Source organism: Rhinatrema bivittatum, chromosome 5, assembly GCF_901001135.1.
Source record: "Rhinatrema bivittatum chromosome 5, aRhiBiv1.1, whole genome shotgun sequence".
In the NCBI taxonomy this organism is placed as follows: Eukaryota; Metazoa; Chordata; class Amphibia; order Gymnophiona; family Rhinatrematidae; genus Rhinatrema; species Rhinatrema bivittatum.
Genome location: NC_042619.1, coordinates 311,638,740 through 311,657,597, shown reverse-complemented (window position 1 = coordinate 311,657,597; position 18,858 = coordinate 311,638,740). Strand labels below are relative to the sequence as shown.

The window sequence follows — 18,858 nt, the reverse complement described above, 5'->3', positions numbered from 1 at the left end:
CAGAGGCCAAAACCAGGCCACAAGAACCTGGCAATTACCCAAACACTAAGAAGAACCCATGCTACTGATGCAATTAATAGCAGTGGCTATTCCCTAAGTATACTTGATTAATAGCCATTAATGGACTTCTCCTCCAAGAACTTATCCAAACCTTTTTTGAACCCAGCTACACTAACTGCACTAACCACCTCCTCTGGCAACAAATTCCAGAGCTTTATTGTGCGTTGAGTGAAAAAGAATTTTCTCCGATTAGTCTTAAATGTGTTACTTGCTAACTTCAAGGAAATCCCCCTTGTCCTTCTATTATTCGAAAGTGTAAATAACCGAGTCACATCTACTCGCTCAAGACCTCTCATGATCTTAAAGACCTCTATCATATCCCCCCTCAGCCGTCTCTTCTCCAAACTGAACAGCCCTAACCTCTTCAGCCTTTCCTCATAGGGGAGCTGTTCCATCCCCTTTATCATTTTGGTTGCCTTTTTCTGTACCTTCTCCATCGCAACTATATCTTTTTTGAGATGCGGCGACCAGAATTGTACACAGTATTCAAGGTGCGGTCTCACCATGGAGCGATACAGAGGCATTATGATATTTTCTGTTCTATTAACCATTCCCTTCCTAATAATTCCTAACATTCTATTTGCTTTTTTGACTGCTGCAGCACACTGAGCCGACGATTTTAAAGTATTATCCACTATGATGCCTAGATCTTTTTCCTGGGTGGTAGCTCCTAATATGGAACCTAACATCGTGTAACTACAGCAAGGGTTATTTTTCCCTATATGCAACACCTTGCACTTGTCCACATTAAATTTCATCTGCTATTTGGATGCCCAATCTTCCAGTCTTGCAAGGTCCTCCTCCTGTAATGTATCACAGTCTGCTTGTGATTTAACTACTCTGAATAATTTTGTATCATCCGCAAATTTGAAAACCTCACTCGTCGTATTCCTTTCCAGATCATTTATATATATATTGAAAAGCACCGCTCCTAGTACAGATCCCTGAGGCACTCCACGGTTTACCCTTTTCCACTGAGAAAATTGACCATTTAATCCTACTCTCTGTTTCCTGTCTTTTAACCAGTTTGTAATCCACGAAAGGACATCGCCTCCTATCCCATGACTTTTTAGTTTTCGTAGAAGCCTCTCATGAGGGACTTTGTCAACCGCCTTCTGAAAATCCAAATAGACTACATCTACCGGTTCACCTTTATCCACATGTTTATTAACTCCTTCAAAAAAATGAAGCAGATTTGTTAGGCAAGATTTCCCTTGGGTAAATCCATGTTGACTGTGTCCCATTAAACATGTCTTTCTATATGCTCTACGATTTTGATCTTGAGAATAGTTTCCACTATTTTTCCTGGCACTGAAGTCAGGCTCACTGGTCTATAGTTACCCGGATCGCCCCTGGAGCCTTTTTTAAATATTGGGGTTACATTGCCACCCTCCAGTCTTCAGGTACAATGGATGATTTTAATGATAGGTTACAAATTTTAACTAATAGATCAGAAATTTCATTTTTGAGTTTCTTCAGAACCCTAGGATGCATACCATCCGGTCCAGGTATATCATTTGTGGAGACAGCATTAATACGAGTATTAATAGAAGAATTTACATTAGAATTAGCATTCATGTCAGAATTTGCCACAGGATGGGCAAACGAAACAGTTTTTTTTTTTACCAATATTGCCCAGTCATTAGACTCCTCCCTCGATGAATCATCGGAGGATGAGAAAAAGGACCTGGGCAATTTTTTTATTTCTATGTCTTTGTCTAGTTTTTAATATGTTTGTTTGTTTGTGTACACATTAAACATATTAAAAATGGTTATAAATGTACTATTTGTTAATAAAAAATATTTTTATTTTGTAATTTTGCCTAGGCACTTCTCTTGTATAAGGTATGATGTGAACCATGCCAGTACTGAGCCAGCTATTCCAATGTCCGACAAACACAAAAGTAGAGTGGCATAATCTAATCTATTGAATGCGGCATTAATAGCTAGTAAAATAAACATATAACACATTCCAGAGTCAAATTCTTGGTAGATAGTGTCAAAGCTAGAAAGTAGCAGTGTTCCAGTGTTACAGAAGTTCTGAAATTCAAATTGATGTTGGTCCAACATGGTGTTCATCAAAAAATTGGGACAGCAGATTCAGTACAGCAGCCTCAATGATTTTGGCCAAAAAAGAGAGAGAAGAGATAGACTGGTAACTGGAAAAAACTGTGAAGCCTAAAGATGGCTTTTTAAGACTAATCTGTACCGAAGCACATTTTAAGGACAGTGGAAACTGTCCTGTTGACAAGGTTAAATTAACAACCATAGTAATGAATTCAATGATCTATTTACGGCAACATTTATGAAGTGCAGTCAGACAGGGATTTAAACGACAAGTGGAAAAATTTATTTATTTGTAAAATTTCATTTTGAGAGACATACGTAAATTGGTCCCAGTAAGTATTGGAAGAAATCAGGGCACTGTTCTGAAAATTGCTGGACTTTGTAAACGAGGCATATAAAGTGGACACTTTAGAAAAAAAAAGTGGCAAAAGCTTCACAGAGCTTAGATTTAGCTGAAGGACATCTCATGATATCAGCAGAGGGTTGGGAAAGCTGTCTAACCATAGAGTATAATTCACATGCATTATATCCAGCAGCATTAACTTTGCGGCTATAGTATGACTTCTTTTGCCAGATTTACGGCTTGTCTATATTCTGACAACTGTAACTTATAAAAATCCATAATTTCTACAGTGGAAAATCTCCACCATTGGACCTTAGCTCTACCAAGGATATGCTTTTTAATGGCCAGTGTTTTGATAACATCAGGGGGCATTGGTTTTCCGCCTGGTCTTCCTAGGCCTTAAAGAGGCCTAATCATCTACTACAGTTTCAATAGTATTAAGCCATTTATCAACAGCAGCATCTAAAGTATCAGCATCAAAATTTGACAAAAGTTTATCTGGCTAAGTAGCTGAGCTGCTAAGCGGCTCAATATCTACCTCTAGGTGTCACAAAACTTGTAATGGCCCATTGCAGCAACCTCCAGTATGTCTGTTATAGTAGGTGTGATGATCCAGGAGAGGTTAGAAAGAAGGTTCCCACTCGGGAGACAGCTGACTCCCACAGAAACCACAAGAAGCTAAAGGCAGGACAAAAAAAAAATAAATCAGGAGTCCCAGGAAGCCCCAGGAAGCCCGTATGACATAGTGAGGGCAAAGGTAGCGCCGGCGCCATTTTGAAGATTGGCAATATGGCCCGCGTGCAGGAGGTCGCTGCCGGACCCCCGCTGGACTTTTGGCAAGTCTTGTGGGGGTCAGGAGACCCCCCCAAGCTGGCCAAAAGTCCCTGGGGGTCCAGCGGGGGCGATCTCCTGCACGCGTGACGTCGGGAGTCAGGAACCAAAATGACGCCGGCGCTACCTTTGCCCTGTCACATGATAAGGGCAAAAGGCCACCGGCGCCATTTCTCAACGCAGCAGTGGCCAGAGAGCTGGAGATCGCGTCGGGACCCCCCCACTGGACCCCAGGTAATTTAAAACATTTTGGGGGAGTTCGGGAGGGTGGGGGATTTGTTTTAAAGGTTCGGGGTGGGTTTTAGGGTTTTTGTTGGTGTGCCGGTTTTCCCGCGCCCTATTTAACGATACAATACAAATGCCCCTGACGATAAATCGGGGGCATTTGTATTGTATCGTGCACTCTAACGATTTTGGACGATTTTAAAATTATCTGACGATAATTTTAATCGTTCAAAAACGATTCACATCCCTACCGATTAACAGTCAACCGTAATGAACTTAAAAGAGCATTAAAAACGTATTTATTTACCTGTGCATATAACATAACTGAATGACCTTCTCAATATTTGCGACTTTTATCAATACCGGAACGACTATTTCAATATTTGTGATATTTCCCAATAATTGTTGCAAATAATTATTATGTAATGACTGTTCATGTAGGCTATGACCTTTGTGTTACATATGATGCTATTGTGAATGTTTTAATTCTTGTGAACCGCTAAGATGGATAGACTACTACCCCTAGTGCGGTATATAAAAACTTTTAAATAAATAAAATAAATAAATGTGAGGACTACCATCCTGCTTGTCCTGGGAGAACTAAGTTCTGCATTCATTCCACCTCTTATTCTCCAAATATAGAATTGTCTAGAGGTCAGCATGAGGGACTGCTAGGGGGTGCTACCCTGTATTCATCGCAGTAGGTCAGTACATTCCTCTGGCCTACTCTGCTTACCATGTTCTTTGAAAGAGACACACTTCCTGTCCAAATGTTGCCATGGAAGAAAACATAATGAGGGGGTTCTATGAGGTGGTGGTTGCATGGGAAATTTCACAGATGCCTGGAAAAGCTTTTCCAGAACACATTGAGAGATGCTCAATTCACAAGGTCATTCAAATGGTCATTCAACTTGTCCTTGGAGAATATAATATTACTTTTGAGTCTATAAACAGGGTACCTTGAAACCTAGGACTTAATGCTTTAGGGACAGACGGGACTCTGACCAAATTGACTAGTTCCTTGCAGCATAACTGAAAGGGGGTAAGTGTTAATTTATCAGAAAAATGTACCTGGGATGCACTGCATTGAGACAGCAGTTCCTGCCATTTTACATAGGTGCTCGTGGCCAGATTCTTCAGCTTGCTACGGTACATGAATCGGGGGCTCTCACGGATGTTGCTGGTGATCTGTCGGTCCAACTGGACACACAACTGCTGGAGGTCACTCTAAAGAGAAATAATGGAAAAGAAGAATATGGGGGAAAGAAATATCAAAAAAGGGATGAAAAGAACAAAACTGGAAAATTAGAAATAAAAATACTCCTACAAATGTTTTGTTTTACTAAGACAAATCACTATAAAGATAAAGCAAAATTGCTTACCTTGTAATAGGTGTTATCCCAGGACAGCAGGATGTAGTCCTCACATATGGGTGACGTCAGTGAACGGAGCCCAGGCAGGAAAACTTTCTGTCAAAGTTTCTAGAAACTTTTGACTGGCCCAGTGAGGCCACTGAGCATGCCCAGCATGCTATGATATTCTCTGCCACAGGTGTCTCTCTTCAGTCTAGTATGTAGCAAAAGCATTAGCAAAAAAGAATAATAAAAATAGAAGGCCCAACTCCGGGGGGTGGCGGGTGGGTTCTGTGAGGACTACATCCTGCTGTCCTGGGATAACACCTATTACAAGGTAAGCAATTTTGCTTTATCCCAGGACAAGCAGGATGCTAGTCCTCACATATGGGTGATTAGCAAGCTAGAGGCTGAGTCATTTGGTAGTGAAATATTGTTGTTGAAATGAGTCAGCCGAGGATCGCATAACATTGGATGTAGAAGGAGTTGGGTTTAAGCTGGAAACAAGTTCTTTAAGACAGATTGTCCATGGGCTGAATCTTGTCTTCCTTGCTTGTCCAAACAGTAATGAGCTGCAAAAGTGTGAAGTGAACTCCATGTTGCTGCTTTACATATGTCAAGTATTGGCACTGAACGGTAATGTGCTACGGAAGTTGACATTGCCCTTACTGCATGTGCCTTTACTCGCCCTTGGAGAGGAAGGCCTGCTTTCTCATAGCAAAACTGTATGCAATCTGCTAACCAGTTGGATAGAGTATGTTTACCCACTGCTTTACCTGGCTTGTTTGGGTCATAAGAAACAAAAAGCTGATTGGATTTCCTGTGAACTGCAGTGCGGTTTAAGTAGAAAGACAGAGTACGCTTGCAGTCCAAGGTGTGTAAGGCCCTCTCTCCTTGGTGAGAGTGAGGCCTTGGAAAAAATGTGGGTAAAACTATAGATTGGTTTAAGTGGAATTCCGTAACTACCTTAGGAAGGAATTTAGGATGAGTACGGAGAACCACTCTGTCATGTAAGAACTTAGTGTAGGGTTCATATGTGACAAGTGCTTGTAACTCACTAACTCTTCTAGCTGATGTAATGGCTATGAGGAAGATAGTTTTCCATGTAAGGAATTTTAGGTCACTGGAGTCAATGGGTTCAAAAGGAGAACGCATGAGTCTTGTTAAAACCAAATTTAGATCCCATTGTGTGACTGGGTGTCTAATTGGTGGTTTTAGGTGAATTAAACCTCTCATAAACCTCTCATAAACCTGCTGATAAGAGGTTGTGTAGAGATAGGTGCATCTCCTACTTTGTTATGGTAAGCTGAGATAGCACTTAAATGTACTCTTACAGATGAAGTCTGTAGACCGGATTCTGAAAGATGGTACAAGTAGTCTAATAAAGACTTTGTAGAGCAAGTGAAAGGATTAATGTCTTTTTGTTTGCACCACAAGCTGTATCTCTTCCATTTGGAAGCGTAGTTCTTCCTTGTGGAAGGTTTACGTGAAGCTATCAGAATTTGGGATATATTGGATGAAAGATTGAGTGGTTGTAAGATTAAGCTTTCAACATCCAAGCTGTCAGGGATAGGGATTGGAGGTTGGGATGTTGCAACCGACCCTGATCCTGAGTTATGAGAGTGGGAGCTACTCCCAGGCGAATTGGATCCCTGACTGAGAGGTCCAGCAGTGTGGGAAACCATACCTGTCGAGGCCAATATGGGGCTCTGAGAATCATGGTCCCCTTGTCCTGTTGTAGCTTCACTAGTGTTTTGGTTATGAGTGGTATCGGAGGATACGCATATAACAGGCCTGAGGTCCAAGGGCGAGCAAATGCGTCCTTGGATGGCTTGTTGTTCAGATTGTATCGTTAACAGTAGTGGTCCACTTTGTGATTCAGGTGTGATGCAAAGAGGTCTACTGTTGGTTGTCCCCAACGTTGAAAAATCCTGGTCAGTACTGTGGGATCCAGGGACCATTCGTGTGGTTGGAATTGACGACTGAGTCTGTCAGCCATTACATTGTGAATGCCCGCTAGGTAAGTGGTCTTGAGAAACATGGAGTTGTTCAAGGCCCAGCCCCATATCTGAGCTGCCTCTTGACAAAGGAGGTACGAGCCTGTCCCTCCCTGTTTGTGGATGTACCACATGGCTACTGTGTTGTCTGTTTGGATCAGCACAGTCTTGTTTGTAAGGCAGTCCTTGAAGGTATGCAGAGCATAACGTATAGCTCGAAGTTCCAAGAAATTGATTTGAAATGTTGCTTCGAGCTTTGTCCATGTTCCTTGTGTTTGGAGATTGCCTATGTGAGCTCCCCAACCCAAGGTGGATGCATCTGTAGTCAGAGTTATTTGTGGAACTGGTTGTTGGAAGGGTAGGCCCTTGCACAAATTGTCCTTGTTCACCCACCACAGTAGAGAAGAACGTAGTTGGTGGGTTACTTGAATTGGAGAATAAAGTGGTTGAATGGCTTGGATCCATTGTGATCTTAAGGTCCATTGAGTTACCCTCATGGCCAGCCTTGCCATATGAGTGACATGAACTGTGGATGCCATGTGGCCTAGTAATGTTAGAAACTGATGAGCTGTTGCTTGTTTCTTGGAGTGAATCGAGTTTGCCAGTAGAGACAGTGTGTTTGCTCGATCTTCTGGTAGAAATGCCTTTGAGAGGTTGGTGTTCAAATCTGCTCCTATGAATTGTAGGAGATGGTTTGGAGTTAGATGTGATTTTGGATAACTGATGAGAAATTCCATGGAGTGCAATAGAGCAATAGTTTTGTTGAGAGACTGTATTGCTCCTTGTTGAGTTTGGCTTCTGATGAGCCAGTCGTCCAGATATGGGAAAACATGTACCCCTTCTTTGTGTAGGTGTGCTGTTACTACTGCCAGACATTTGGTGAACACTCTGGGAGCAGAAGCTAGGCCGAATGGGAGTACTTTGTATTGGAAATGTTGAAGGCCCACCTTGAAGCGTAGATACTTGCGATGAGGCGGGTATATTGGAATATGGGCGTAAGCATCTTGAAGATCCAGAGAACAGAGCCAATCTCCTGCTTGAAGAAGTGGAAGCATTGTGCCTAGGGAGACCATCCTGAACTTTTCTTTCTTTAGAAATGTGTTGAGATTTCTGAGGTCTAGGATGGGACGTAGGCCTCCAGTTTTCTTTGGAATGAGGAAATATCTGGAGTAGAATCCTCTGCCCTGCTGAGACCTGGGCACTGGTTGAATGGCCCTGGCTGTCAGGAGGGTGGATAATTCTATTTGTAATTGAATTATTTGTGAATTTTGTTGTGGGTAGGAAGTTGGTGGGAATTCTGGAGGAATTGAGAGAAAATTTAGTTTGTAACCGTGAGCTACAATGGAAAGTACCCATTGGTCTGTTGTTATGTTTCCCCAATTTGTGTGGAAATAGGAAATCCTTGCTCCCACTGGTAGGTGTTGTTTGGGGTTTAGGAGGGTGGGTCTGATCTCTGGATTTGTGTTCAAAAACCCGTAGCTGGACCAGTCTGTCGAGGAGGCTGGGTACGGGCTGTTCTTGGTTGCCTGGCCTGAGAGCGCTGGGTAGGCCTAGAAGGTCTGGGTCTGGTAGGCTGATTATAGTACCTTCTTGGTCTGTAATATGGACGTCTGGGTTCCCTACGTGGAAAGCGTCTAGGTGCCTGAGTTGTTGGTTCTTGAGGTAGTTGTGATAGCTGTCTTAAGGTCTCTGTATGATCCTTAAGTTGTTGGACAGCATCCTGTACTTTTTCCCCGAACAAATTATCTCCACGGCATGGTAGATCTACCAGCTTGTCTTGCACTTCAGGCCTGAGATCTGATGCCTTCAACCAGGCCCATCTTCTTGCTGTAATGCCAGCTGCTGCTGTTCTTGAGGCTGTGTCAAAATTGTCATAAGCAGCCCTTACCTCATGTTTCCCAGCCTCTAGGCCTTTGGTAATGATGGATTGTGCAGATTCTTGGAATTGTTCCGGGAGAGAATTTGTGAATTGCTCCATTTGCTTCCAGAGATCCCTTTGATACTGTGTCATATACAGTTGATAGGCAGAGATTCTAGAAGATAAAAGTGCACTTTGGTACACTTTTCTGCCCAAAGAGTCCAGAAAGCGATGATCCTTTCCTGGGGGAGCTGAGGAATGTGGACGTACCCTTTTTGATTTTTTTCTGGGCAGATTCCACTACCACAGATTGATGTGGTAACTGTGTCTTTTGAAAGCCTGGTGCCTGCTGCACTAGGTAAGTAGTGTCTACACGTTTATTCAATGCTGGAACCGTGCATGGGTGTTCCCACACTCGTTGTTGTAGGTCCAACAGGACTTCGTGGATGGGAATAGCCAAAACTTGCTTTGGTGGGTCCACAAACTGTAACACCTCTAAGGTGTGTTGTCTCGAATCCTCTTCTGATGATAGTTTAAATGGTATTGTATCAGCCATCTCTTGGACAAAACTTAAAAAGGATAAGTCCTCAGGTGGGGATCTTTTCCTTACTTCAGGAGGTGAGGGTTCGGACATGAACTCCTCAGAAGAAGTATTTGTCCCTTGATCATCCCAAGAATCTTCTTCATCTGGTTCTTGATAGGGAGTTCTTGGGACTTTCCTTGTAAAAATACCTGATGGTCCAGGTATAGGGTCATCGATAGAAATTGTGGGAGGATTGACCTCACTAAATTTCTGGGGAGTTTTTTCGACAACTTTTTGATATTTTTTCAAAAGTCTGAAAAAGAGCCAATTCTTGAGTGTCACTATCCTCTTGCTCAGGTATTGTCGAGGGAAGAATAGGTGTCCTCGAAGTAGTTGTCGATGGTAGTGCTCTTGGTGTCGATTCCGTCGATGGTGGCAACATCGAAGGTAACGGTATAGATGAAATAGCCGGAATTTGAGCGTATATCGACGTCGATGACGTAATGATCTTTGGTGTCGACGTCGAGTCTCTATGTACCGTCGGAGTCAAGAATGACCCCGGCATCGGTGTGCCCACCGGCATCGGCAAATTTGCCTGCATCGATGTGGAAATCATCGGCATCGACAATGAAGTCGGCATTGTAAGTTGTTCCTTCAAAGCCTGTGAGATCGCTTGTCGGATTAAATCGGACAGTTCCGGCCTCACAACCGTTGGAAGCAGAGCGGTTGAGGGCGGTGGCGTAGGCTGAAGTACCAGTTCTTGTGACGTACCTTGCGTTAGATCTGGTGCCGGCAATGGAGTCGAGGTAGGCCGAGGTGTGGAAGACTCCGACGTTTCCTGAAATCTAGGCCGCTTCGCTGTTGAGGGCTCCTGGGAAGCGGAGTCGGACAACGAGGGGCTTCTATGTCTGTGTCGATGTTTTGACTTTGATTTTTCAGACGACTTCGTCGACGTCGAAGACAAGGAAGGTGAAGAATGATCCCCCGACGGTCCCGGGCGAGGTTTTTTAAGTATTACTCGCTTAGTCGCTCCAGCCGGAGACGACCTCGACGACTGCGATGGGGAAGGTATAAGTTGCAGGCTGAATAAATGTTCCATTTTTTCGAGCCTGGTTTTCCTCGATTTCGGCGTCATTTCCGCACATTGCGGACAATTCTGTACATCATGTTTGTCACCCAGACACATCACACATTCAGTGTGTGGGTCTGTTAGTGACATTTTTCTGGAACAAACAGGACATTTTTTAAAACCTGTTGACATCTTTATTCGAATGACGGCCGTCAATTCAACTGAGGTAATTTTTCTACTCTCCGAAAATGAAAATCTAAGACTGGGTTACTTACCGGCCGGTAAGGAGAGACCCCGAGAGATTTTTTGTGAGAGAGAATATCACTTTTAGACTAAAATAGTCAAGAAAAGGTTGAGAATACTCAACGGCTCCGGATCCGCGATGCTAGCTGCAGCGCGGAAAAAATGAAGACTGAAGAGAGACACCTGTGGCAGAGAATATCATAGCATGCTGGGCATGCTCAGTGGCCTCACTGGGCCAGTCAAAAGTTTCTAGAAACTTTGACAGAAAGTTTTCCTGCCTGGCTCCGTTCACTGACGTCACCCATATGTGAGGACTAGCATCCTGCTTGTCCTGGGATAAGCTACTTAAATAACCTGTTCATCTTTTATGTTGGACCCTGTTCTTAATTTAAAATCTTGGTGACCTCAGAAATACATGTCAAGTCAGGGACTGTGTGATTAAAGGTAAAAACTCCTATATTTCTACTGCAGGTGGGTTTTATTTTTCACCCTTCACTGACATATCAAAAGAACTAAATCTACTATTCCACATGATTGGGGACTTCACTGCTTATCAGTGTTGGAAGCTTCCATAGCCCCTCAGTGCTGGGTGGTTTCTCTTGCTCCTCAGTTTTATGACTCTTCATTACTGACTAGTGTTGGGACCATATTGTTCTCCAACATTGTAGGCCTCTGTTGGTTTCTTGTGTTGAGGGTACTTTACCCTCTCCAGCGCTCGGGTTCGCCATTGTTCTCCAACACTGAAGGAATCCATTGCTCACCACTATTGGAAAATGCTGACTGATCTCTGGAACTTGGGGCTCCTACTGTTTTCCAGCACTGGAGACATTTATTCTTCCCTAGAAGTGGAGGGTATTCATTGCTCTCCAGTACTTGGGCCTCCCTTGTTGTCTATCATAGAGTAGAGCATACAGTTGGAAGACATTTACTGATTGCCACAGATGAGGATCCCCACTGTTTCCAGTGCTGAAAGTCATCCAGTCCTTTAGGATGCATCTTAATCTAGAGAATTTTCCTACCTCAAAATAAACCCTAGAAATGGGTCTTGTCAAATTTCTAGCTATAAAACTAAATGGTTGGATCCAAGCCCTTATTAAATGGAAGAAACACTAATGCTGTCCTTCCAAGCAATACAAAGCCTTGTTTTATGTGAATCAGTTATTTACTCTTTCGGATAGTAGAAAGACTAGGGGGCACTCCATGAAGTTAGCATGTGGCACATTTAAAACTAATCTGAGAAAGTTCTTTTTTACTCAACGCACAATTAAACTCTGGAATTTGTTGCCAGAGGACGTGGTTAGTGCAGTTAGTATAGCTGTGTTTAAAAAAGGATTGGATAAGTTCTTGGAGGAGAAGTCCATTACCTGCTATTAAGTTCACAAAGAAGATTAGCCACTGCCATTAGCAATGGTAACATGGAATAGACTTAGTTTTTGGGTACTTGCCAGGTTCTTATGGCCTGGATTGGCCACTGTTGGAAACAGGATGCTGGGCTTGATGGACCCTTGGTCTGACCCAGTATGGCATTTTCTTATGTTCTTATGCTCTTGCATTCCTTATTAACATTGCACAATCTTTTGCTCTGTTCCTGTTTTCCATACATGTATGTGTGTGTGTGTAGACAAGGGTTGATAGAGCTACTTTTCAATGCTTCATTCATTTGACACAATAAAGCATCACTTACCTTCATACTTGATGAGATTGTTTCAGTTCCCACTACAACATTAGCTAGGATGAGGAGGCTATGGCACAAGTAACAGATCTGTAGGGTTAAAAAAGAGCAAGCTGGCTGTCAGAATGGTCCAAGCTTTGGGGTGTGAGCTCACAGACTACTTAGTCACTACTCACAGACTACTCACAGTCACTTAAGGCAGTACTTTATCTTAATGTACTAGAAATTATCTACATTCAGGGAGCAATTTTGCAACAGCCTGCATAAGTCAGCAAAATCGTGTGTAAATTAAATCAAGTTTTAAAGCGAACTTATGTGTGTACATTCACTTTGAGACTTATTCCACCTAAACTACCCACAGACACAGGGGCGGTTCTATAATGAAGCAGGGTGGTTGGAGCTGAGATACTTTTGTGCCCTCCCTAGAATCAAATTACCACAGGGTAGATTAGCTACCAACTTATTTTCGCAATTTGTTTTTCAAAGAATTCTTTCAAACAGCCTATCAACACTCCAAGGGGAACTGGACGCCCTGACTACAACTTGGATAGCAGTGTGGAATAGCATCGTTTCTTTTGTGCTGTCACCGTGTGCGTATTTATAAACTCTCTCTTCTTCTATAGAGGGATGAGGGGCTTGAGAGGAGGATCCCTTAGCATGGAGAAGTAAGGCAGGAAGTTTCCTGCTCTTTGAGGATGCTCCCTTGCAGAGGAACGGGGCAGGGACTCAGTGCACAGAGGAGCTGCAGTGAGCCCCATGGCTGATCCCGATCAGAGCTGTCATCGGCAGTGGCGGGAGATCAGGATACAGAAACCCATTGCCCCCCCCCCCCCCCCATACCCTTGATCCTGCTGCTGCACTCCCCTCTTATCTCCCAAACTGCAGAGCCTACCCCCTCTCCCAGGATCTGCCTTAGATTGGGGAAAATTAGCGGCACCCGGGTCATTTCTGCTCCTTAGTGATATGAGCAGAGCTGGGAGGGGGAGATGGTTTCCCTCTCCATCTGCAGTGGTTTATTAATATCTCTGTCTTGCTGCTTTTGTTTTTGCAGTTCTGCTCTTCGTTGTACCCGTCTTTTATTTATTTTGTTGTTGCTGTTTTCTTTTCTCCTGCAGCAAGGAGAGAGAGGGAGACAAGACAGAAATATTAATAAACCGCTGCAGACAGAGAGGGAACCACCTCCTCCCCCCAGCTCCACTGATATCACTAAGGAGCAGAAATGACCCGGGCTTCGCTAATTTACCCCAATCTAAGGCAGATACCAGGGGGAGTAGGGGTGGGTTCTGCAGTTTGGGAGATAAGAGGGGGGTGTATATATATTTCTTTTCTGCACAGGTTTCCTGGGTAACAGTTCAGGCCGAAGACTGTACCCTATACAGGGCAGGTGCTGCCTGCTGCCCTCTTCTCCCTCTTCCCTCTTCTATGCTTAGCAGAGGGGACAGGAAAGTTAGGGGATGTAAATGGTGGGACAGGGTGAAAGGCTGGATGGAGGGACTGAACTGAATGATTTGTCTCTTTTTAATTGTAGGGCAGGAAGAGGGTCCCCCTTTTTTAACCCTTCTTCCCACCAAAACTATGGGAGTGTTTCTCTAAATGCGAGTCGCTTGGTCACCTTGGCTGGCATGTAGTTTGTAGGCAAGGTGCAAATACAAGTGATGTGTGCCACAGGCTAGCACGGATTAACCTCTTGCACCTACTCTGGGCAAGAATGATCCCTGTAAGTACCTACTTCCTACATCTCTTCACATTCACAGGCCGGGTAGGGATAGCATAAGCAGGGGCGGTTCTATAATGAGGCAGGATGAAGCGGCTACTTCATGCTGCAGAATTTTGAGGCAGCAAAAAATGCCCCTCTCAGAATGCCACTACCTCTCAGAATGCCACTGCCCCTCTCAGAATGCCACTGCCTGCCCCTGCCTCACACCCATACCTGAAAACTCTCCGTATTTGACCCGGAGACTGTGGAATTCTGAACGAATTGCTGGGTTTCCGGGCCAACACTTGAAAACTCTGGGTGCCCTGCTGCAGAAGGCCGGAAGAGAAAGGGCCTGGAACAGCAAGCGCTCATAGAAGGAGAAGCATCAGCACCCATGCCCCCGGAAGAAAACTTGAAACCCGGTGCTGCGCAGTAAGAAAAATGAGTAGGGGCATCACCCTCTTCCATGGGAAACAAGAAACTGAAGACGCAGGAGGAGGAGAAACAGTGTAGGGCCGCACGCCGAAAATAAAAAAGGCAGAGTGGGCTGACACTACTGGAGGAGGAGGAGGAGGAGGAAGTGGAACACATGTCCTGCATGCCTGGGGAAAGAGGAGGCTCCTGTGGCTAATGAGAATCGAGGTGAGAAGAGACAATGAGAGTGCATGTGTGTAAAGAAGAGGGAGAGAAGTGAATGAGTGTATATGTGTGTATGCATATATGAGTGTGTGTAGATAAGGGAGCAGAGTGCAGTGGGGGGGGGGGGGGCGCCCTCTCATCCTTCACCTTAGGCAGCAGATTGCCAGGAGCCGCCTCTGCATACACACTTATATCTGCTAAAATGTAAAATGATGTGACAATATGATCTCTCACTTTCTTTGCATATATATCAGTTTTGACTACTCGTGTTCTGCTGTAGGGAGATATTCCATGTTTAACCACTGAAAGCACCCAGTATGAATCATAATAGCCAAAGAGGGATGCAGACAAGTATGCTGATATGCCAAAAACACTATCTGAGTGGAAAAAGAAGAAATTTTGCCCAGGTGAGAACTTTAACCAGAACTGAAGGATACTTATCAAGATCTGCTAGTCCCCAACCTGGGACGAAGGGGAAGCACTCTGAAATGGAGAAAATGCTGATGTGGCTGACAGCTTTGGTCCAGACATGACAGGACCCACCCTCCCCCCCAAAAAAGGGGAGGGGAAAAAGACCTGCATTGTAGCAAAGACCCTCCATTTACTAAATAATTATTAATGAACTTATGCATATTTATCAGCTGGATAAATATGCCCCTTTGTGCGCCCCTTAGTGTCACCCTGTTAACATAAAAGCTGCCTCTTATCTCTATTAAGTCTACATTATTTGGTTATTCATTTCTTTATTTCTTCAAAGTAGTAAGTAATCATTATCTGATATGAAGTCATTTCAAATTCCAACAATAATGTACTTGGGCAAATATGCAGTTAAGTCATAATTCTTATGTTTCCGTTAAACAACATGCCGAGAAATGGGTCAAGACCTCACATTCTGTAAAACCCTATTCCAATTCTTCATTGCGTAGGGTTCCAATACTTTCACCTAGTTTGTCTGCCACTTGTTTAACCATTATTGTTCTTTTAATTAATGCACAATCAATTACCAAAAAAATTCCCATTGTGAACGATTTACTTGCGGAGTTTTCTCCTTCTATTTTTGCTATTACCAAATCATGGCTAAAAAAGAGTGATACAGTGTTATTAAATAGTATTGATGATGATAAATATGACATTTTTTCCTTTTTTTTTTTTAAATTTTTTATTTTAAACAATTTCACTAAATTTACATGAAATATATTTCTAAACTAGAATACAGTACATACACCTTCACATCAATATCAGTCCTTATATAGAATACATTCCATAAGCAATAATGGAGAGATTACTTACCTGATAATCTCGTTTTCCTTAGTGTATGCAGATGGACTCAGAACAAATAGGTATAGTGTGCTCATGCTAGCAGTTGGAGACGGATCTGACGTCAGCACGGGGTACATATACCCCCGCAGGAAGTACAGCAACTCAGTAATCTTCCTTGCAGAAGCTTTATGGATATATATGTGACTGACCGATCGATTAAATGAACATGATTAACTTGACCGATTGATAGTAGCTGGAGACCGCCAGTGTTCTCAACCGGAAGGTGTCGACACCCGGCAGGGTGGATGCCCTATATAAGGAAACATGGCTTACCGTGAGTCGGTGAATCCCCATGTATACCGGCAGCCGGGCGGGATGCTGAGTCCATCTGCATACACTAAGGAAAACGAGATTATCAGGTAAGTAATCTCTCCATTTCCTAGCGTGTAGCAGATGGACTCAGAACAAATGGGATGTACAAAAGCTATTCCCGGACTGGGTGGGAGGCTACCGAGGTCCGTTTAGGATTGCCCTCGCAAATGCTGTGTCTTCCCTGGCCTGGACGTCCAGACGGTAGAATCTGGAGAAGGTATGGAGGGAGGACCACGTTGCCGCTTTACATATCTCTGCCGGCGACAGCATCCTAGTTTCTGCCCAGGAGTCCGCCTGCGCTCTGGTAGAATGAGCCTTGACCCGTAGAGGTGGTGGTTTTCCCGCCTCTACGTGGGCCGCCTTGATAACTTCTTTGATCCAGTGGGCAATGGTTGCCCGTGAGGCCGCTTCCCCTTGCTTCTTCCCGCTGTGAAGGACGAACAGGTGGTCATTCTTTCGTACTGCTTCCGACATTTCCAGGTATCTGGACAGCAGCTTGCCGATGTCGAGATGGCGCAGTATTCGACCTTCTTCTGACTTCTTCAAACCTTCCGTGGTTGGCAAGGATATGGTTTGGTTGAGGTGGAAGTGTGAGACTACTTTGGGTAAGAAGGAAGGAACCGTGCGAAGATGGATAGCCCCAGGGGTGATTCTGAGAAACAGATCGCGACAGGACAGTGCTTGTAGCTCTGAGATGCGGTGTGCTGAGCATACGGCCAGCAAGAAAACCATCTTCAAGGTTAATAAACGGAGGGACAGGCCTCGGAGGGGTCTGAAAGCGGGTCCCGCTAGGAATTCCAAAACTAGGTTGAGGTTCCACAGGGGCACTGGCCACTTCAGTGACGGGCGAATGTGTTTGACTCCTTTCAGGAAATGTGAAACGTCTGGGTGTGGGGCAATCACTCCTGGGGCCGTAGCAGGATAGTGCAGCTACCTGAACCTTGATTGAATTGAGGGACAGACCCTTCTGGAGCCCATCTTGCAGGAAATCCAAAATGATGGGGATTTTAGCGGCATGTGGATTGGTGCCGCGAGTTTCGCACCAGGCTTCAAATACTCTCCAGATCCTGATATAAGTTAGTGATGTGGAGAACTTGCGTGCGCGAAGGAGTGTATTTATTACCGGCCCCGAGTATCCCCTTTTCTTCAGTCTAGCCCTCTCAATGGCCAGACCGTAAGAGAGAATTGAGCTAGATCCTCGTGGAGAATGGGACCTTGCCACAGCAGGTCCCTGTGAGGAGGCAGGGGTAGAGGATCCCCTGCCAGTAGCCTTCTCATGTCTGCGTACCAGGGTCTTCTTGGCCAGTCCGGGGCCACCAGAAGAACTAGGCCTCTGTGCCGCTGAATCTTGTGTATAATGGCCCCCAGCAGGGGCCATGGGGGAAAGGGATATAGCAGGATTCCCTGAGGCCATGGCTGTACCAGGGCGTCGATCCCCTGGGATAGAGGATCTCGCCTGCGACTGAAATATCTGGGTACTTGAGCGTTGGACCTGTCAGCTAGTAGGTCCATGCCCGGAGTCCGCCACTGATCCACAATCATCTGGAAAGCTGTGGGCAACAGCTGCCATTCCCCCGGGTTTAGGCTTTCTCTGCTGAGGAAGTCTGCCATGGTGTTGTCCTTCCTGGCGATGTGGACGGCGGAGATGTCCTGGAGATTTGCCTCCGCCCACGCCATCAGGGGGGCTATTTCTAAGGATACCTGTCGGCTTCTGGTTCCGCCCTGTCGGTTGATGTATGCCACCGTGGTGGCGTTGTCCGACATCACTCTGACTGCTCTGTTTCGAAGTCTGTGGGCAAATCGTAGGCAGGCTAGCCTGACTGCCCGTGCCTCTAGTCGGTTGATGTTCCACCCCGACTCTTCTTTGTTCCACCGCCCTTGGGCGGTTAGTTCTTCGCAGTGTGCTCCCCATCCGTTCAGGCTGGCATCTGTAGTGAGCAGAGTCCAGGTTGGGGAGGACATTTTTGACCCCTGGCTCGTGTGGCCGGGCTGCAACCACCACCGTAGCTGATTCCGCACTCTGGCTGGTAGAGGTAGGTGAATGGAGTAATTCTGTGATCGTGGGCTCCACTGAGATAGGAGGGCACGTTGTAATGGTCTCATATGAGCCCGCGCCCATGGTACCATCTCCAGAGTGGATGCCATGAGGCTGAGGACCTGTAGGTAATCCCAAGCTATGGGCCGGGTGGCGCTCAGCAGGGTCCGCAGACGATTCCGGAGTTTTGATCTCCTCTTGGAGGTCAGGCTGACCTTGTCTCCCTGGGTGTCGAATCGGACTCCTAGGTATTCCAGCGACTGAACAGGCTGTAGGGAACTCTTGTTTGTGTTGACTACCCATCCTAGGCTTTCTAGAAGAGATACAACCCTGTTGGTTGCCTGGTGGCTCTCCTCCGGTGACTTTGCCCTGATCAGCCAATCGTCTAGGTAGGGATGGACGAGAATTCCTTCCTTCCTGAGTGACGCCGCCACTACTACCATGACCTTGGTAAAGGTCCGCGGCGCGGTGGCTAACCCGAAGGGTAAATCTCGGAACTGGAAGTGTTGGCTCAGGACTTTGAAGCGTAAATAGCGCTGGTGATCCCGATGGATTGGGATATGCAAGTAGGCCTCTGACAGATCCAGGGATGTGAGAAACTCCCCTGGCTGTATTG

At 45.1% G+C, this 18,858-nt stretch overlaps 1 protein-coding gene across 2 annotated transcripts in view; it reads right to left on the bottom strand.

The window, feature by feature from the left end:
- Positions 1–18,858, bottom strand: part of FAM178B (family with sequence similarity 178 member B) — an 819,452-nt gene that overhangs the window by 94,209 nt on the left and 706,385 nt on the right. For both annotated transcript variants that reach the window (XM_029604316.1, XM_029604317.1), the window contains 2 exons: positions 12,253–12,330; positions 4,598–4,753 (listed from right to left, as the gene is read on the bottom strand). In XM_029604316.1, the coding sequence (XP_029460176.1) occupies positions 4,598–4,753; positions 12,253–12,330 (234 nt within the window). The remainder of the gene's footprint in view (positions 1–4,597; positions 4,754–12,252; positions 12,331–18,858) is intronic.